Source organism: Mandrillus leucophaeus, unplaced genomic scaffold (genome assembly GCF_000951045.1).
Source record: "Mandrillus leucophaeus isolate KB7577 unplaced genomic scaffold, Mleu.le_1.0 Scaffold494, whole genome shotgun sequence".
Lineage (NCBI taxonomy): Eukaryota > Metazoa > Chordata > Mammalia > Primates > Cercopithecidae > Mandrillus > Mandrillus leucophaeus.
Genome location: NW_012105298.1, coordinates 274,283 through 296,283, shown reverse-complemented (window position 1 = coordinate 296,283; position 22,001 = coordinate 274,283). Strand labels below are relative to the sequence as shown.

Sequence of the window (22,001 nt, the reverse complement as noted above, 5' to 3'; positions counted from 1 at the left end):
TTTTTCTTTCTTTCTTTTTCTTTGAGATCTGTTGCCCAGGCTAGAATGCCACGGTACAAACATAGCTCACTGTAGCTTTGACCTCCTGAGTTCAAGGGATCCTCCCACCTTAGCCTCTGGAGCAAGTGGGACCACAGGTGGGCACCACCACATCTGGCTAATTATTTTTTATTTTTTGTAGAGACAGAGTCTGGACATCTTGCCTAGGCTGGTCTGAAACTCCCGGGCTCAAGCAATCTTCCCTCCTTGGCCTCCTAAAGTGCTGGGATTACAGGCCTGAGCCACTGCACCCACCCTTGGAATTGTATACTGTTCTTTAATATGCATTCAAGGCTATTTCTTATTTCATTGGCTTATATATTCATTCATTCTTTCACTCAGTAAGAATTCTTTGAGAATCAAACCCACTCCTAATCTTTACACAGCTTACTGATGCTTACCCTGAAGGGAGTGCAGCCTCACACATATTTGAGGTCAGAAAATGTTGCCCTATGGGATGGGCATCTGTTTTAAGTTAAACCAGGTGGATGGATGGATGAGGGGGAGGGAACCAGGTCAACTGGGGAGATAGCAGTAGTTTTGCATAAAATCATGTGTGAGGATGTGGGTTGGGAAGGAGGCTTACACATTTGAAAAACAGTATGTCCTTCAACAGTGTAGTTAGAGCATGGAGAATGACGGGGAGAGTTGTCAGAGGCAAAGTTGGAGAGACTGGGAAGGGCCCGATCTAACTGAGGTAAGTCCTGGTAAGGATTATGAAGGTGATTCTGAGCGCAATGGGAATCCACTGAATGGCTTTGAATTGGGAAGTGGTGATATTTGCATTTCAAAAATAATTCACAACTATTGTTTGGGAATAGATTGGATGGAAGCAGGAGTAGCTAAGGGGAGCTTTGGAGGAAACTTTTGGGGAAAGTTCCAGGCAATAAATGAGAGTGCAAGTGGAGGCTGGCTGGCTGGCAGTGGCAGCTTTAGTGGGATTTGTCGATTGGTGGGTTTGAGAGTGAGGAAGGGCAGGATCCATGTTTCTGGACTGAGATAGGAAATGCAGATAGAGAAAGTCTGGGTCAAACCTCAGGGTTGGTGGAGTGGGAGAGGTAGACAATAAACAAATAAATGGTGCATGGTAAGTTCTTTGATGGGAACAATACCATGTGATCTGGTAGAGTGGCTGAGGGCTTAGGAAAAGCCTCTTTGAGGTGATACATGAATTGAGACTGAATGATAAGAAGAAAGCACTGTGAGAAAAATCTAGAGAGAGCTTTCCAGGAAGTGGGAGCAGCAAGCACAAATGCTCTAAGGCAGGCGTGTGGCTGGCATGTTCAACAGGAGAAAGTCATTGGCCTATAGGATTGGAATTAATGAGAAAGGAACAGTTATGGGCTCTGTCCCAGAGAGGCAGGCAGGGACCATGCCACATCGGGTGCCGTTGGGCATGGTAAGCAGTCTGAAGTTTATCTGTAACGCAGTGGGAAGAAGACAATGGAAGGTTTTGATCAGGGGAATGACATGTTCTGCTTTATATTTTATAAAATATAACTAGCTGCTGGGTGGAGAGGAGGCTGTTGTCAGGCAAATGTTGAAGTAGGGAGAAGAACTAGAAGGTTATGGAAGTCATTCAAGTGAGCAGTGACAGTAAATTGGACTATGGGGGTGGTGGAGACGAAGAGAGCTGGACAAATCTATGATGTTTGGGAGATAAAGTCAGTAGGGTTTGCTGATGAAAAGGATGTCATGATTGAAGGAAGGAAAAAGAGGAGTTTAGAAACACTCTTAAGGTTTTGGTGTGAGCATATCGGAGGCTAGTGGTGCCATTTACTGAAATGTGCAAGTCTGGGAAGGAGCAGGATGCAGAGAGGAATTCACTCTCTGTTTTAGAAACGTTGTTTGAGATGCTTGTTAGGCATTCTAGGCTCATGTTCAAGTAGGCTGTTGGATAAAAACTTCGAGTTTAAGAAGAGGTCAAGGCTGGAGATGGGGGCATTTGGGAGTCCTTGCATTTGGTTTCACGTTCAAAAGAACCCTTTTGTGCTCAGCTCCGTGATTCCAAGGAGTTGATTAGTTTTTCCAGCCACTTTTGTACTAAGTTCATGACCATCATCAAGTTATGTTCCCTTGTAAGTAAAAAGAAGAAGTGAAAGAAAGAAAAAAGACATTTAAAGTTGCAACATATACAAATTTAATTTTAGGCCTAATATGATGGTTTGTGATATTACAGAGAGATTAAAGTGATCTAAATCAAGAAACATTTTATCCCAAAAGTTAGGCATCTGCAAAACTAGGCTAATTGTCCATTCTGGAACTTTATCTAATGAAAGTTTAGGCAAAATATATAGCAAGCATTTTAAATATGTAACTAATAATAAAACTGATTTCAACATTCATCATGGATTTTTGGCATAGTATTTGGCAGTATATTTTGCATACCACTAATATGCGTTTGAAACTGCTAAATTTTAATATTATTATCTAGAAATTAGTTGCCAGTAGGGGAGAATCTAATTTTCATTTTTGTAGTGGCTACAATTTCTTGTCATTCAGCTCAAATCACTGCTGTTGTCAATGTTAGTCAGGAAATGTGAGTTTGCTAGTTTTTTTATGTTTTAATTCAAATATAAATGTTAATAGAAGTGGTATCAGTTTCTCTGTGAAGTTATTGCTGCCAGTTAAGTAAGGTGTGTAGGAGAGAAAGAAAAAGATTTTCTTGGCCTAGTTTCCCATCATAGTTTAAATGGTTGTATTTTTAGCTAGCAGAAGGATGGTTATATGTAGGATATATATATATATATATGTCCATTCATCTCTCTTTAGTTACACATTCATATTTTAATCAGTTCTGGTTGTGACCCTAAAGAAGTCATTTTATATCTTCCTCTCTTTGGTCTCATCTCTTACTAAGAGAACTGGTGCATTGGCACGGGGCCACTTAAAACAATTTTAACATCCTTATCAGCCCTTCCCTGACAGTGAATGTCATCTGTCTCATGTGAGCCAAATGAATTCTGTTTCATCACCCAGTGTTTTCAGGTTTCTTTCCTCCCCCAACTATCTCACACCAACTTGCAACATGGCACTATAGGAATCCACTTTTATATTACTTGCCTGATATCGCAGTCTTCCTTGATTGTTTGTGGATGGTACACTGTTTTATAGTTTTACAGTTGACTGTTTATGATTGTTATCTATTCAGAAATTATCTCCTATAAATTGCCTGTAAGACATAGAGTTATATTTAAAGGATGGGATAAAGATGTATTTGAAAATGCTAAATCCTCTCTGTAACAGTCAGCTAGAAAGATGATTTGGGCATGAAGACTCACAAAAGTATTTTCTTCCTGATAAACAAAAGGGATTCATTAGAAGGAGATCTTGTCTGAAGTCAGTCCCTCATATCAGGTTCTTGGACACCATGGCTTGATCACCACTTATGATCGTAGCTAAATCTTTTGGGCATGTCGCATTGCCCTTTGGCTTCTGTCTCAGTTTGTCCTTTTCGGGAAGAGTCCCCAAAAGTAGTTTTCTCCTTTATCGTTATTCTGAAATCTTTCACACTTGTGGGTGTGTTTGAGATACTGTATTGCTTGCAATGGTAAAACATTTAGGATACCTTTAGGTGTTGCATGAGGCTGCTTGCGTATGAGTAGAGTTGTGAGGTGGGTGAAGTCTGTTTTCCAGAGTTCCAGGCCCTCCACCTCCTTCCCTTCCCCCTTGTCTATTTATCCCCCTCCTTAGTAGCACCAGCTACCCTCCCATTTTCTACCTCTTTTTCCCCCATTGAAACTTGCTTCCAGCAAAGTATCTAAACATATTCATAGAACATGGTAAGTGTATCAAAATGATAAGCATTTTTATGTGTGAGATGACAAATATGTTCATCAGTTTGACTTAATCATTCCACATTTATACATATATTAAAACATTACATTGTGCCCCATAAATATAACACTTATGATTTGCCAATTAAAAATGCTCTTAATAATAAAAAAGTGTGAATGCTACTTAACATGATTACTCATAAGGAGACTTTGTGTTTTCAAGCCATAAAAAGTCTTAAAATGACAGGTAGTAAACATTTAACTGGGCAGTTTTAGAAGCAACCTCACTGTCCTTGGTAGCGGGATTGTCCTGGAAAACCTACTGTGTAGGAGGTTGACTTCTCCACCTACCTGTGAGCTCGGGCCCCTTCCATGGACTTTACTGCCAGCCGAGATCTGATCTGAGGCTGCTGCATTGCAGTCTCATCTGTGGAAGACATGGAGGAGCCTCCAGTTACTTGGGAGCAATGACTGGAGTTTGTTAGGGCTGGAGGGGCTGTGAAGGATGTTCAAAGCTTTTTTTTTTTTCTGAGATGAAGTCTTGCTCTGTCGCTCAGGCTGGAGTGCAGTGGCTCAATCTCAGCTCACTGCAACATCCACCGCCTAGGTTCAAGCAATTCTCCTGCCTCAGCCTCCTGAGTAGCTGGGACTATAGTCATGCACTACCATATCGAGGTAGGATGCTCGAGGCATTCTATATAGTCTTTAATATAGTGCACCACGGGCTAGTTAAGTGACTGTGATCCTTCACTGCATGAACTTTCACTTTTGGACAAAAATAAATAAGAGGATTCTGTCCAAGATTCTTGTGGTAAATACATTATACATAAGTGTACAGCACCAGAAAATTTGTAAATGTTTTATTTGCATTTATGTTTTTCAGGATGTCTAACAAAACATTCCTACTATGTTGTGTATCTCCCTTTCAGCTCCATGTTGTTCACTGGAATTCAGACAAATACCCCAGCTTTGTTGAGGCAGCTCATGAACCAGATGGACTGGCTGTCTTGGGAGTGTTTTTACAGGTGAGAATCTACTGATTTCATGTTAAATGATCAGCCTTGTTGAAGAAGGAGCTTCAGTCACGAAGTAAACATTTAACCGTCTTGTTTAATAGTAAACTCAATTTAGGTGTAGCATTTTCCTTTTGCAATGAATATTTAAAAATTATATATTCATTTAGGAGCATTATCTTATAAGTCTTCTTATGGTCCATTGATCATTTTTATGTGAATAACAACAGCAGCATCAACATCAAGAACAGCAGCAGAAATAACAACTGAGATACTGGAAGAAAACATTTATTCTGGGCTCTTCCTAATTGTATACTATTTAGGACAGAATAAAGTTCAAGCTCCTGATTCTTCAAACACTGGTCTCACCACAATGACATATTGTCCCAATGTGCTCACTGGTTTTTTAAAAAAATTTATTGTATTTCCTTTAATCTAATATTCACATGTGGTTAGACAATTATTGTCATCATACCTGGGAACAGGTTGGGCTTCTCACCTCCCTCTGCCTCCACATTCTTGTAGGTGTGCCCCTTTGTCACACCCCATACTCTCCATGTGTTGTAACTCATGAACAGTGAATACCATGGATGGCAACAGTTCCTTGCCTTTGGACACCAAGTAGGGGTGGTTGCGGCAAGATCCAGGTGCTTTAAAACCTTCAGGTAGATTCAGAACACCTGTAATAATGAAAAGAGGATCCTTTATGAATCTATAATTTATGATGAGTTTGCTTATGATGATATATTCTCTTGATTTGGGACCTCAAATCATTTTAGGCTGCAAATGTGAGATGTTTGCATCTAGTATTTTGATGCCACCATTGTCCGTTTGAATTGAGGGGCTGACTGTCACATCTAGCTAGGTAGTGCAGGTTATTTGTTAGACTGTCTTACGCAAAGTTTCTCTCAAGTTAACCTACATCTTAAACACTTTGGGAGGCCGAGACGGGCGGATCACGAGATCAGGAGATCGAGACCATCCTGGCTAACACGGTGAAACCCCGTCTCTACCAAAAAATACAAAAAAAAACTAGCCGGGCGAGGTGGCGGGCGCCTGTAGTCCCAGCTACTAGGGAGGCTGAGGCAGGAGAATGGCGTAAACTCGGGAGGCGGAGCTTGCAGTGAGCTGAGATCCGGCCACTGCACTCCAGCCCGGGCGACAGAGCGAGACTCCGTCTCAAAAAAAAAAAAAAAAAAAAAACTTAACAAATATTAAGCTGTTACTATTAGTTTTGGGTCTAAGCTGCAAGTTCAGTACAGGAACCCTGTAATATTATCTTGTTGTTCAGATCCTTCTGGCATGATAAGACCGGCAGGTAAAAGAGAAGCTTTGTTATAGGACAATCACTGTATGTTCTGTGCCGGCTGAGGTTTTTTAAAAATAATTTTAAAATAGTGGCTGAAATTGAGTGATTCAGACCTGATCTGCTACAGTAACCATTTCTTTTGAAATTTCATGTTTTTAGATTGGTGAACCTAATTCCCAACTGCAAAAGATTACTGACATTTTGGATTCCATTAAAGAAAAGGTAAAATGAATTACTATTTGTTAATAATTAACGTATTTTTTGTTATCTCCCATATTTTCTTATCTTCCTTTAAAGACTTAGACATATGCTGCCTGCTTTGAAGTTTGCAACATACTTGATGAAAAAAAAGCAGAAGTAACCTATTATCACTTACCTTTTGAATGCAAAGGTCTTAAATTACCTAAAATCAACATGAATACATATACTTATGCATAACTAGTCTCTGGTATTATATTACAGAGTAAGCCTTTAATTGTAACACATTTAAGGGACCACTTATATTAAAACAAACCTTATGCTTCTTAAATAAATCTATATGATATGTTACTTTATCTAAAATTTTTAAGATGAAGATAGATGCTTTTTAAAAGATACTAAAAGGAGATATTAGATAACTCTGGATGCAGATATTCTATATTTACATAATTATAATGGATGTGCATGGATGTATGTTTTTTGAGGTCTATGTAAAGCTATCCCATTGTAATTTGTGGGAATTCTTTTTGTTCCCCCAGGGTAAACAAACTCGATTCACAAATTTTGACCCATTATCTCTGCTTCCACCATCCTGGGACTACTGGACATATCCTGGTTCTCTTACAGTTCCACCTCTTCTTGAGAGTGTCATATGGATTGTTTTAAAGCAACCGATAAACGTCAGCTCTCAACAGGTACATAATCTCTTCCAGGTTGATACTGATTCCCTTAGAGGAAAGTGGGCTTTTTTTTTTTTTTTTTTTCAACCCTGCCCTTAATTTCTGCTGTGTTTTGAAGTCTGTGTTTTCTCTTTATTCATCAGATGGGTGATTGGGCTAGATGAGATCTGTGTCCCTTTCATATTTGACCTTCTGTGATTAGACAATTTATTTGCCACTTCTTAGAAATGTACATAGCGACACTGATGAAAGTGAAGCATCATTTTGAGCACTATAGTCATTTGCTTTTGTTTTGTTGCTGTTTGATATGGGGATATAAACAGGCTGAGATACAAACAAAAAAATCAGAGACAGGCTACTTGTAGAAGGTGACATTTTTCTTTCTGACCTGAGTCTCCACTCCTGCTTCTACAAATTTCCAAGTGAAACTTGAGGACAGTGATTCGTGCAGTGCCTTAAGAAATGTGTGCCTGCTAAGTGTAAGAAATTGTTGTTTTGTACACTTAAAAACTAGTTAAGTGGGTAGGCTGGGCACAGTGGATCCTGCCTGTAATCTCAGCACTTTGGGAGGCTGAGATGGGTGGATCGCTTGAGCCCTGGAGTTTGAGACCAGCCTGGGCAACACGGTAAAACCCCGTCTCTACAGAAAATACAAAAATTAGCCAGGTGTGGTGGTGCGTGCCTGTAGTCCCAGCTACTCGAGGGGTTGAGGTGGGAGGATTGCTTGAACCCAAGAGGCAGATGCTGCAGTGAATCAGGATCATGCTGCTGCATTCCAGAGCAAGACTTTTGTCTCAAAAAATTTTCTTTTGTTAAGAGGGTAGATCTCGGCGGAGCTTGCAGTGAGCCGAGGTTGCGCCACTGCACTCCAGCCTGGGCAACAGACCAAGACTCCGTCTCAAAAAAAAAAAAAAAAAAAAAAAAAAGAGGGTAGATCTCATTTAAGTGTTAGAGAAAAGAGAGAGAAAGGGGAGGGGAGTGAGAGGGAGAGGAAGAATTGTTGATCTTTTGGCATTTGTTGACAAAAACTTTTGTTGGGCTGTCTGAGGGGCTTAATGCTTAAAGCATTTGTAGAGAGGCTGCGGGGAGGCTGTTTTCGTGTAGACATCTAGTCACTCATTCTTCTGTTAAATGCTTATGGAGCTTCCCCTGTAGGCCAAGAGTCTGCCAGACTCAGGATATCCAGTTTGTCAACCAGGCTGGTGTGGAGTGGATGCAACCATACCTCACCCCAACCTTGAACTCCTGGGCTCAAGCTGTTCATCTTTCTGCCTCAGCCTCCCATGTAGCTGGAACTACAGTGGCACGCCACCATGACTGGCTTATTACTTTGAAAAAGTTTGTGTAGACAGGATCTTGCGTTATTTCCCTGGCTGGTCTTGAAGTGCACCACTTCTGGCCTCAAATGATCCTTCTGCTTCGGCCTCCCAAAGTGCTAGGATTACAGGCATGAGCCACTGCACCCAGTCAGGATATCCAGTCTTTAATGTTCAAAAACTGTGCCTGGAGCGCTGGACCAGGGGGCTGGCCAATCTGATGGGTGGATGCTGTGTGTTCTTGGATGCTGTGCTTCTTCGTTGGTTTTGTTTTTGTTGTTCTTTTTGAATTAGGTGCAATATCTTATCATGAACATAGTCTAGTAATTTTTTTTTTTTTTTTGAAACAGAGTCTCACTCTGTTGCCCAGGCTGGAGTGCAGTGGCGCGATCTTGGCTCACTGCAAGCTCCGCCTCCCGGGTTCACGACATTCTCCTGCCTCAGCCTCCCGAGTAGCTGGGACTACAGGCGCCCACCACCGTGCCCGGCTAATTCTTTGTATTTTAAGTAGAGACGGGGTTTCATCATGTTAGCCAGGATGGTCTCGATCTCCTGACCTCATGATCTGCCCACCTCAGCCTCCCAAAGTGCTGGGATTACAGGCGTGATAGTCTAGTAATTTTTGCAGCTAATAAAGTACACATGTACTGGGCTTGCCCACCTGCCTACCTCTTTATTTTTCCTCCTAATGATACCAGAGCTGGCCCACCTTTACCGAGATCATTTCAGGCAGCATTTCCCCTTGGAGCATTGAACACATCCTTCTTTCTGTTGGGTGTTTCTCCTTGTTGACCTTGTTTTTAGGATTAAAGGCAAATAATAACCTAGTGTGTATACTTTTTAAAACATTTTACAAAGGTCTGTGTAGAAATCCAGAGCTTGACTGACATGAAAACTCCTATGAAGTTTTCTATCATTGTATCATGAGAAAAATGACCTGTTACTGATTCAGAGTCCTTAATAAGGGAATTCATTTTTCTCCCTGTCACATGCTAAATGGTTTACTTTTATATTTCTTTATTAAATTTGAACTGAATGATATTAAGAATGAATAAACTATAACATCAAGGTGGTTAATAAGGGAATCATATTTTCCATCATATTTCAAGGATACTATTATTTCTTAAAGCCACTTGGAAAATAACTTTTTGTTTAGTTTTATTTTTTGCTTTCAATCCACCAGTGATCTGGAGGAGAATATATCAAAATATACAGTTTAGTTCCTTAAAAATAATAAAGTTAACCTTATTAAAAATATCTACCTGCAAGTTTAGGAATTATGACTGCCTAGCTGTGGATTCACTACTTTGTCTTATTTGAGGCTCAATGGATTACTATTATTAATGTGGTTTTTCTGCAGAACAGTATATAAAATAATAGCTGTGTTTTAGAGCTCTGAAGTGATTGTTAATTCACTTTGGAGCATCCACTTAAATCTCCTCTAGTAGGAACACTTTCACATATTTTAGTTTCTAACCAAATTGAGAAAGTTATTTGAGTAACAATTCAATTTATTAAAATCTGATATTGTGGTGGTTTTAAAAGTTAAAGAATAAAGCAAAAGAAAAAAAATTCAGTCCCAGTCTAACCATGAAAAAATATCAGGCAAAATCCAGTCAGGGGACATTCTATAAAGTAGTCAGTATTCTCAAGGTCATTAAAACTGCCAAGGTCATCAAAAACAAGGTAAGTCTGAGACACTGTCACAATCAAGAAATGCCCAAGGAGATATGAATACTAAGTGTAGTGTTGTCCGGGTTTTTTCCTAGGGTTTTCTCCACAGTTTCCTGTCAAGTTACAGTTTGACCTAAGGGGCAAATCAGATGTTTTTCATTTTCTTTTTCTTGATTTAAGTCCATTTTTCTCTCTCAGAGTCACTCATTGAGGACTAAATTCTTAACTGCCATGCCAGTGAGCAGATAAATGTACTATTTTCTGATCCTTTTGAAGACAAATCTGTCATTTTCTCTGGAGGGCCAACTTCTCTTGCCAAGTCTCTTTGGGTTATCTTAAATCATCAACATTGGGTTACTTAGCTGAAATTCAATATGCAAAATACTTGGCTTTGTTTCTACTCTCCTTTTAAAGAAAAATAACTCTTTTTTATTATGATATTATTTGCATGCAGTGAAACTCATGAATTTTAAGTGTGTGGTTGCTGATTTTGGTAACTGTATATAGACATGCTACAACTACTGCAGTCAAGATGTAGTTCTCAACCACCACTGTGGCTCACACCTCTAATCCTAGCATTTTGGGAGGCCAAGGCGGGTGAATCTCCTAAGGTCTGGAGTTCGAGACCAGCCTGGTCAACATGGTAAAACCCTGTCTCTACTAAAAATACAAAAATTAGCCACGTGTGGTGGTGTACGCCTATAATCCCAGCTACTCAGGAGGCTGAGGCAGGAGAATCGCTTGAACCCAGGAGGCAAGGTTGCAGTGAGCCCAGATTGCACCACTGCACTCCAGCCTGGGTGACAGAGCAAGACTCCATCTCAAAATAAATAAATAAAAGATAGAGATCTCAGCCAAAAATTTTCTGGTGCTCTCTTGCAGTCCTTCACCTTCTTCACTATAGTCCTAGGCAACAACTGATGTGCTGTCGCTAGAATTTTACTTTTTCTAGAATTTTATTTAAATGAGTCATACAATAGATTTTTGTGTTTGAATTCTTTTACTGGTATAATCTTTTTAAGATTCATCCATTTTATTTTATTTTATTTTTTTCTTAGAGACAGAGTCTGGCCCTGCTGCCCAGGCTGGAGTGCAGTGGCGTGATATTGGCTCACTGCAACCTCCACCTCCCAGGTTCAAGTGATTCTGCTGTCTTAGCCTCCTGAGTAGCTGGAACTACAAGCACTCACCACCACGCCCAGCCAATTTTTGTATTTTTAGTAGAGATGGGGTTTCACAATGTTGGCCAGGCTGGTCTTGAACTCCTGGCCTCAAGTGATCTACCCATCTTGGCCTCCCAAAGTGTTGGGATTATAGGTGTGACCCATGGTACCTGACCCATTTCATTAATTTTTAATACTGTGTAATATTCCATGGTATGGATATATTATATTTTAAAAATATATTTCACAGTTGATGGACATTTGGTTTGCTTTTAATTTTTGGCCGTTATGAATAATGGCAATCCATATATGGATATTAGGAATAATTTGCACACTTTTGTGTGCACACATTTTTATGTGTCTTGTGTCAATACCTAGGACTGGAATTACTAGGTCATGTTTGCTTAATTTTGTAAAGTACTATTATATTGTTTTCTTTGTTTTTTTTTTTCCTGAAGGAGTCTCGCTTTGTTGCCCAGGCTGGAGTGCAGTGGTGTGATCTTGGTTCACTGCAACCACCACCTCCCGGGTTCAAGCAATTCTCCTGCCTCAGCCTCCTGAGTAGCTGTGATTACAGGCACTCACCACCACACCCAGCTAATTTTTGTATTTTTAGTAGAGACAGGGTTTCACCATGTTAGCCAGGCTGGTCTCGAACTCCTGACCTCAAGTGATTTGCCCGCCTCAGCCTCCCAAAGTGCTGGGATTACAGGCATGAGCCACTGTGCCCGGCTGAGTAAAGTACTACTATATTATTTTCTAAAGTGGCTGTGTCATATTAAATTCCCACCAGCAATGTATGAGATTTCTGATTGCTTCATACCCCTGCAAGCATTTGGCATTGTCAATTTTTCTAACTTTAGGTATTCTAGTGGGTATGTGTGATTTTAATTTGCATTTATCTAATGACCACTGATTTTGAAAATTTTTTATATGCTTAATGGCTATGTATGTATTTCCTTTTGTTAAGTATCTGTTCAAATCATCTGTCCATTTTAACATTGAGTTGTTTGCAAGAGTCCTTTATATAGTCTGGATAACAGCTCTTTCTCAGGCTGGGCGCATGGCTCACCCCTGTAATCCCAGTGAAAGATTCTCCCGAGGGCCTGAAAGTTTAAAGGAATGAATAACTCCTACCTCCTCAGGCCCGGTCCCAAGGTGCAAGGGCATTTGCACCAGCAGCATGCGTCAGCAAGATAGCAGAAGCAGGAATAGAGCTGGCCGGAAGACACATACCCCCTGAAGACCGAGAGGGAGGCCATCTGGGTACTACGTAGCAGTTACTTCAGACTGGGACACTTCCTGTTTACAGAGGACTATAAAACCCCTGCCCCGTCCTCACTTGGGGCTGAAGCCATAGGCCTCAACCCGTCTGCATCAGGGGATGTAAGGCTCTTGTATCCGTTCGAACCCCCAGAGCGGGCCAACAGACAACACGAGGCGCTGTGGAGCAACACGTTGTTTTAATGAGCGCCTGGCTGCAGACGGGCTGAGGCCTAAAATGGCGTCAGTCCCAAGTGAGGACAGGGCAGGCGGGGGTTTTATAGTCTCCTGTAAACAGGAAGTATCTCAGTCTGATGTAACTGCTATGTGGTACCCGGATGGCCTCTCTCTCGGTCTTCAGGGGATATGTGTCTTCCAGCCAGCTCTCTTTCTGCTTCTGCTATCTTGCTGACGCATGCTGCTGGCATCAGTGGCCTTGTGCCTTGGGACTCAGCCTGAGGAGGGAGGAGTTGTTCACCCCCTGCCGAGCTTTCAGGTCCCCGGGAGAATCTTTCATTCCTGTCTGTTTGGTTATAGAAAAGGGAAAAGGGATGACTTTCTCAGTAACTACTTCAGGAGTGACATAGGGGTGGCGTGGGCACCTTGGAAAAAGAAAAACTTAATTTGGGGGTATTCTTGAGAGACGAGTTGGTATCCATCGTGTCGTTGTAGCAGGAGCATCGTCTGGATTGTCCTGGAGGCTAACTGTAGTTTCAACAAGAGTTTTAATGCTTTTGTTATTAGTGGGATAACACAGGGAGAAACAGGAGGCTCCCAATGATGAAGATTGCTGTCCCTACCAGTGTTTTAAATCCTCCTAAATAAGAGAACCACCCTCCTAGAAGGTTTGTTGGGTCCCATCCCTTCCAGGTTTGGACTGATACATGGGCTTCTTTTCTGATGTTTGAAGCGATTTCTAGAACCACTTTTCCATGATTGTCTATGTTAAGACAGCAATTATAGATATTAAACTTACCATACATCCCACCCTCTTCTGCTAATAAGTAGTTTAGTGCTAGCCTGTTTTGATAAACTGCTGCACGCATTTGGTTTTGTTGTGAGAACATTTCTAGGGCTGAGGCGGTTTGGTTAGTGATTATCTCTAGAACAGCTTGTAGTCTAATTGTTCTATTTAGCGTATATATGGGAGTGCAATAACCCCATGGACCATCCTCAGCCCAAGTGTCAGGGCCGTAATATTTGATGATCCGTTGTGGAGGCCACTTGTCCTCTTATCATCTTTGGTTCCCTCCTACCTCCAAGGATCATTTTTCTCTGGTTAGGTTATCATACACAGGGACTCCGAGGGTGTTGCCTGCCTGCTTTGGAGGTAAAAAAGAATCCAGGTTTAATTGTGCCTAGGAAGCAAGTACCTTGCCAGTGATAAGGTAGCCATGAGTATGCCTGGGTTCCACATATCCAAAAGAATCCATCAGGGGCAATCTGTTGTAGGCTGGTGTTAATAGGATTGTCCCATAGTGCACTTAGGGTGGGGTATGCGGCATAAGGGTTAATGGTGTTGGTACAGTACCAGGCCTTTTTTGGCAAGACATAATTGAGGCAGCTTAAGTTAGAAGGAGACCAAGCTCCGTGGGGTAATTTTGGCTACCACTCTGCTGTGGAGGCATTGACTGTTAGGGTTTGGTGACAGGGGCTTTCACCTATGGCGTGATGGGTTTTATTCCACCTGCGGGATATGCACATCGTCCCTGTTACTAGACGTGTCCAGGACTGTGGGCATTCCTGAGGAGTGAAAGTGAGGCTGGAGTTTTGGGATGCTAGTAAGTAAGGGGGAATAGAGTCTATTCCATACCGTGGCCGCTGTTCACTCACATGGGCTCCCCCGCATACCCAGTGATTGCACACATTCATGGTAAGCGCGATGAGTTCTCCTAGATCTACAAACAGGTTCTTTCCTGGCTTAGGATGGGATATGTCTGCTTGTAGTTTTATATAAAGGGATGGAAATGCCACGGGTAATTTTGGAGGGGGGCTGTTGGCTTTTGTTTGGCTGTAATCTGTTCTCTCTTTATATCATCTAGCACTTGAGTGTTTGCTCCCCATTGTCCAATTTTGGTGAAGCAAAGCCACTGCTTACCTTTTGGACATGTAGTCCCATTACGACTGCCAGATACTCCTAGATTTTTTACTTTATAGTAACTTTTCCCTGACTCAACACATTCCTCGATTAAGATTCCATAACAGGATTTTTCTGTATGAGTATGGTAAGTAAAGGATTGTTGTATTTTTCCTCCGTAGTGGAAAGACTGATAGATAACACTCATGGCAGCTCGGAAGGGCTGCCGTGGACAGTAGGGCGGGTACTGATACTAGATGCAAGGCTTGTGTATCGGTTTGAACCCTGAGAGCGCACCAACAGACAGACAACACGAGGCGGTGTGCAGCAACACGATGTTGTAATGAGCGCCTGGGTGCAGATGGGGGGAGGCCTAAAATGGCATCATCCCCACGTGAGGATGGGGGAGGGACTCTATAGTCCTCTGTAAACGGGAAGTGTCCCAGTCTGATGTGACCGCTGCATATACCCGTACGGCCTCCCTCTGGATCTTCAGGGGGTGTGTGTCTTCCAGCCAGCTCTCTTCCTGCTTCTGCTATCTTGCTGACACACACTGCTGGAGCAAGTGGCCTTGCGCCTTGGGACTGGGCCTGGGGAGGGAGGAATTATTCATTCCCTTAAGCTTTCAGGCCCTGGGGAGAATCTTTCTCCCAGCACTTTGAAAGGCTGAGGCGGGAGGATCACTTGAGACCAGGAGTTCAAGACCAGCCTGGCCAACATGGCAAAACCCTGTCTCCACTTAAAAAAAAAAAAAAAAAAAAAATTGGCGTGGTAGCGCCTGCCTGTAACCCCAGCTACTCCGGAGGCTAAGGCATGAGAATTGCTTGAACCCAGGTGGTGGAGGTTGCAGTGAGTCGAGATTATGCCACTGCAATCCAGCCTGAGTGACAGAGCGAGACTCTATCTTAAAAAAAAAAGAAAGAAAGAAAAAAGTGAATACTTCGACCTTATTAGAAATTCCAATTCACAAATTTGGGGTAGGGTCCAGGGATCTGAATTTTTAAGAATTAACTCAAAGTATTTTCATTCAGATGCTTTGGGACCACCCCTCCCAAAACTGGCTTAGAGTGAGACATGCGTGTGGACATAATAGATCCATCTAGGAAGGTTAGTTAGAACCGGGTGGTCAAGGGGCTTGGAAGCCATGCTGACACATTTGTTTTGGGTACCTATAAAAATGTTAGAAATGTGATGTATTATAGGGATGTATTTGGAAATGTTTACACTAAAATGATATGATGTTTGGAATTTGCTTAAAAATAGCCTAGTTTGGGTAGGATGGCAAATGCAAAGAGAGCTTTGGTGGGAGAATGGATGGAAAAATTGGCTGTATGTCGATGATTGTTGAAGCTAGGTCATGGATTCCTGGTGATTTATGATGTTGCTTTTTCTACCTTTGTGTCCTTTTGAATATTTACATAATAAAATGTAAATTAAAAGGATAGGGGAAAATGGGGAAACAGAAAACAAGTTTCTCTGTGGTTTGTGCATGGCTTGTCAAGATGGCTTATTTATTGAAACTTCTCAGCTACCCCTCAAGTTTCTCATCTGTAAAATGGAATAATTATATATTATTGATAAGGATATTTTGGAGATTAACTGAGGTAATGTAAAGCACTTAACACAGTGCCTAGTCCATCATTTTCCATAACAGAACTTATTTTTATTATTACTCAATTTTGGCAGGCAGTCGAGTGCTATCAAAGAGGTTTGAGCATAAGAGTGACATAAATCTGTTTACAGAACCATAGAAGAAGAGTATTTCAGCTTATTGGAGTTGCTACACAATGAAATTAGAATTTCAGTATTAGAGTCAAGGAAACCAGCAAAACAGGTCATACCTGCTTCAGCCTCAAGGCTGAACTGGGAACATTTCTACTGGGAACCTGTAGGTACTGAGTCAGCCTTAGTGACAGGGGGCAGCTTTGTTGCCTGCCTGGATAAAGCCTGGAACCACATAAAGGGATAAGACCAGTGGGAACCAGCCAGGGATGTGCATTTTAAGGCCAGGGCAGTAGTAGAGGACACCTAGAGCCAAGAGAAGCAAATCTGAATGGGGACTGGCAAATACAGGGTTGACCTAGCTGGGCCAAATGATTGTGAGACCCAGTTATAAGGGGAAGGGGTTTGGCGAGACATCAGAACAGGTCTAGGAACTCTTACCAAAATACACAGGCTGTTCAGAGAAGGAGCTGAAGTCGGATCCAATTCTAGACTGGTGAGCTGAGAGTGCTGCTGGGGCAGGGAGCCATGATCAACTTCCAGAGGGATTGAACAGGGGCAGGAGCTGGGTTGTGGGAGAAAAATAAAGCCAACCTCTTCGGAGGAATCAGCAGTATCACTGTGGAGGCAGGTTGCTTGATGAAGCCTGTGGACCCATGCTTTAATTCAGGACTCAGAATTCCTGCACAGCCACCTGGAATGACCACTCCAGACAGACCTGGATCGTCATGATCTGCAGAAGACTAGGTGTCTTTCCTATGGTCTCAGAGGTTAGCCTCTGCTGTTAGCCTCTGCTACTTGACCAGAGATTCTCTTAAGCCTCATTTGGTTTTAGCTATAATGATCTGGTCTATTGAAACATGAGTAATAGTATGTTGTAAACATTTGTCTCCTTCCCATATCTGTACTTAAAAACAAAACAAAACAAAAAAACCTCAAAATGGCTGGGTGTGGTGGCTCCTGCCTGTAATCCCAGCACTTTGGGAGGCTGAGGAGGGCAGATCATGAGGTCAAGAGATCGAGACCATCCTGGCCAACATGGTGAAACCCCATCTCCACTAAAACTACAAAAATTAGCTGGGCGTGGTGGCACGTGCCTGTAGTCCTGGCTACATGGGAGGCTGAAGCAGGAGAATTGCCTGAACCTGGGAGGCTTAGGTTGCAGTGCGCTGAGATTGTGCCGTTGCACTCCAGCCTGGGCGACAGAGCAAGACTCTGTCTCAAAAAACAAGCAAACAAACAAATAAAGCCCTCAAAATACTACATGTGGAAAACATGGTTGCTTGTATATATGATGGTTGATCCTATTGCCTTAGAGCATAGTTACAAACTGTTGCCTATTTCTTATAAAGGCCCTCCCTCCCCTCTGCCCCCCATCCTGGTTAGTACTGTATAAGAAACATTTTAGGCATCAGGTATTTGATGAAAACCTAAAGGATGTGTCCTAGTCTGAATTTGCTTGACTCTGAGATTAGATGGTTAACAAAGTTTAGAGAATGTAGGTTCTCATTCCTAATTTGTCTTCATCAAAATAAAACAAACACCAAAGATTTACTTTTATTAATTGACAATATAATTTTGGTGCATATTTTTGAGAAGATAAAATTAGTTTTAATTTTTCCAACTTCACTTTAGGCCTGTACTAACTTTTAATAAATAATATTAAACCACCAAGGTATTGTTAAAAATTTATAAAACATATTTATAATAGAAAAGTTTTCAGCAATAAAAAATAGTGATGTAGGTTGATATTGTTATGCAAAAGTGGCTAGTATATATACCAAGTGAAAAAATTAGGTTTCAAAAGAGCATATATAGTTGAGTTCATTTTTGTCATAAAATGTGTGTGTTTACAGATTGAAAAACATTCTCTGATTTCTAGATATTTACTCTTTAAACCACACTCTAGATGTTTCCTCTTGTTACTTTGATCATCAACTTAAAAATGCTTATACATTTAATTTTGGAACCTGTAGGTATTTGTAGAGCGATGAGAATTTAGCAAAAGAGTTTCTTTATTATATATGACATATAACAGAAAAATTTCGTTGCAATATTTTTTGTTCCTGGTTATAAATATATCTTAATTTTTTATGCAGGGTAATTCATTAATATTGGTGGGAATTTCTACGCTGAAGCTAACTCTTTTCTTCTTCTACAGCTGGCCAAATTCCGCAGTCTCCTGTGCACAGCGGAGGGTGAAGCAGCAGCTTTTCTGGTGAGCAATCACCGCCCACCTCAGCCTCTGAAGGGCCGCAAAGTGAGAGCCTCTTTCCGTTAAAAATTGTCACCAATGAACTCCCCCAAACATGGCTGTGGAGAGACAATGAAGCAAAACAAAACACAACACAAAAGTCTCTGCCAACAACTCCTTTGTAGAATTCTAATTTATAGGAACCATTTTACTATGAGCTTCAGTGTCACAAAGAACACCAGATCTCTCTCTCTCTCTTTTTGTAATTTTTTTAGTGATAGGGTCTCACTCTGTCACCCAGGCTGGAGTGCAGTGGTACCATCTTGGCTAATTGTAGCTACCAACTCCTGGACTCAAGTGATCCTCCCACCTCAGCCTCCAGAGTATGTAGGACCCGCATGCCTGGCTAATTTTTTTTTTTTTTTTTTTTTTTTTGGGGTCTTGCTATGTTGCCCAGGCTGGTCTCCAACTCCTGGCCTCAAGTGAGCCTCCTGCCTTGGCCTCTCAAAGTGCTAGGATTTCAGGCCTGGGCCATCAAGCCCAGCTGGCTTAGATCTCTTTACTAACTTACTGTCTCATATTTGCACTCATGGATATTCACAGTAAGCATTGTTTGACATATATTAAAAGCCATGAAATATGCCTACTTCAACCTGCATGAAAATATGGTTAACATTGCAAACTTTAGAATGTATTAAAAATTTTACCTGGCCATAGAGACTGAATTAGTCACAGCTCTCAGTGATGTTAGGTGGAAACTTACATCTGAAATGATAGGATTGTGATACTTTTTTTTGAAACAAGTGATTCTGCTTAATATTTTGTTGTTATTCCAATTCATAAAAAGTAGATTATGTTTTCCTATAAGGATAATTTTTGCAGTGATTATGTTGCTAACTCTCATTGCATGATACCTTTAATAAAATGCACAATATAAGAGTTAAGGGCAATGGGATAAAGCTACTTAATGTGTCTCCTCCACTGATCAAAAATATTCCTTATGGTCTTGGTGAGGAATTCCTCAGGGTATAAATGGCTATTTACACTGTAATGAATTATACCATATATAATATTCACTCAGTAATGTTAATAATGAACTGGCTAATAGCTGACAAAATGCAATGCCTGCCAGTTTATGACATTAACATGGTTTGAAACTAACATATAACATAGTACCAGTGCAGTCACAGCTGCCCTCAGGCATGATGAACACATTGCCCATTTTTGCCTGGTGTTTTGGCAGCAAAGCAGAACGCAATCTTGTGTGGGTCATTATTCTGTCAATTTGTGGAAAAAATTACTTCAGTCTCCTATAAATATATAATGGGTCCATAAGCCCTTCAACCCATTTCCATGGCAAAACTCACTTTTCCTTTTATGCATGTCCCTCCGTCTCTTAATTTTGTCAGGTGGAGCTTGATCTTAATTTTAACCTATTATCCTTTTTTTTGTTTGTTTTTGGTGGGGGATAAGAGTAGTGTTTCTTTTGCTCTTTCTGGTACAAACGGAGGGACACTAAGCATTAATTTAATAACCACATTTAAGACTTGAACACATGCTATACTTTTGTCATCCTCTAACATAAGTTTACCTGAGTTCCCTTGATTTTGATGATTTGTTTCTTATATCTCTCTTCCTCTGGATGTAGTTTTTTTTTTTTTTTTTTTTTTTTTTTTTTTTGAGTCTCACTTACTCTGTCACTGAGGCTGAAGTATAATGGCATGATCTCGGCTCACTGCAACCTCCACCTCCCGGGTTCAAATGATTCTCCTGCCTCAGCCTCTTTAGTGGCTGGGATGACAGGCACATGCCACCACACCTGGCTAATTTTTGTATTTTTAGTAGAGATGGGGGTTTGCAGTGTTGGCCAGGTTGGTCTCAAACTCCTGACCTCAAGTGATCTGCCTGCCTCAGCCTCTCAAATTGCTGGAATTACAGGCATAAGCCACCACGCCTGGCTTGAATGTAGATTTTAATAATTGACCTTATCCTGCAATGTTGATAGAGTAACTGAATATCAGTAAATTGTGTAACAGTGATGGATACTGTTGCATAAGGTGAGCTCCCTAAGAGTGAAGCTAGTACTTTGGTCAATGTTCTTTCCCCCTCGGTGTCTAGTCTAAGGCTTTTAGAAGATTGATCTGTAGCGATTATTTAATGAATCAAATATTTAAAAAAAATTTATTTGCTGTCTTTGGTAATTATCTCTCTGGTTGAAATCAAATGTACTGTAAGTTAATATAACAAGTAAAATACATTCTCTTTTGAAAATAGTTTCTTTTTAAAGGGATACTAATTAATTGTAACTTGTAAAACTAAAAGTTCTAATGGTTTCTAAAAGCCAGTGTTGAGTGGAAAAGTGTTTCTTTAGTTTGGAAAGACCTGTGAAGTGTCCCAGTCAGAGAAAGAACCTGTTTTCTTGAAGAATGTAAGTTACTATATCTGGAGGGGCATGTAGGACAGGGGTTCTAATTACTGTCTGTGAGAGTTACTACTTTGTAACTTATGGTTTCTGCTGCAATGTTGTGTTGGTTCTGTATTATAAATTGCACCTTAATAGACCAAAAATATCTATACAGCACTGATTTCCTTGAATATTGTGTGTTAACTGATATATCTCCTAGAGGCAAAAGGTTTAAATGTGTGTTAAAATGGTTATATTGCTTCCTTTTTAAACAAATTAAAAAGTTGTAAATACTAGTGTAGATCTCTTTTGTTTACCACAGCAAATATTGATTTTATGATTGTTAAGCATTTCATATTTTACTTTAAATTGGATTCAACCACAATAAAGAAAATGAGACAAGCTTTCATTTTCACAAACTTGGCTTTATTATTAATCACTCAATCCATTCAAGAATCACTTGTCCATTTAGTTTTCATGTTTCCTTCATGTGTCCTTCAATTACCCGAGACTGGGTAATTTATAAAGAAAAAATGTTTAATGGACTCACAGTTCCCTGTGGCTGGAGAGACCTCACAATCATGGCAGAAGGCAAAAGGCACATCTTACATGGTGGTAGGCAAGAGAGAGAATGAAAATCAAGCAAAAGCGGTTTCCCCTTATAAAACCATCAGATCTCCTGAGACTTATTCACTACCAGGAGAACAGTATGGGGGAAACCGCCCTCATGATTCAGTTACCTCCCACTGGGTCCCTCCCATAACACGTGGGAATTATGGGAGCTACAATTCAAGATGAGATTTGGGTGGGGACACAGCCAAACTATATCAGATGCTGTCTGCTAGATGTCTTTGTTGTAAAGTTATTATGTCCTTTGTAAATATTTGTTGGGAAGGGATTCTTTTAAGAGTATATAAATATTCTGTTCCTCATTAAACCTGTAATTTATTCATTTGTTTCCAGCATAGATTTAGAGATACCTGTGTTATTTAATAGGCTGTATTGTGTTATTATCATTGTTTATTCTGATGCTCAAATTTTTTGTTTTGCCCAGCAGGAGCACCTTCAAGCTGACTTGTGTCTCCTTTTGTCATGTCACCATGTACTTACTTTCTGGAAGCTCTCCTATGTTCCTGGCTCATTTTATACTTTTCTTTCCCCAGCCCTAGAACC

General features: G+C 40.8%; 1 protein-coding gene across 1 annotated transcript in view; it reads left to right on the top strand.

Annotated features, from left to right (window-relative positions):
* The window catches only part of CA13 (carbonic anhydrase XIII), a 40,672-nt gene extending 19,437 nt beyond the window's left edge, over positions 1–21,235 (top strand). Inside the window, exons 4-7 of the mRNA XM_011995643.1 lie at positions 4,745–4,840; positions 6,297–6,359; positions 6,875–7,030; positions 18,392–21,235. Coding sequence (XP_011851033.1) covers positions 4,745–4,840; positions 6,297–6,359; positions 6,875–7,030; positions 18,392–18,511 — 435 coding nt within the window. The 3' untranslated portion in view covers positions 18,512–21,235. The remainder of the gene's footprint in view (positions 1–4,744; positions 4,841–6,296; positions 6,360–6,874; positions 7,031–18,391) is intronic.
* The last annotated feature ends 766 nt before the right edge of the window (positions 21,236–22,001 follow it).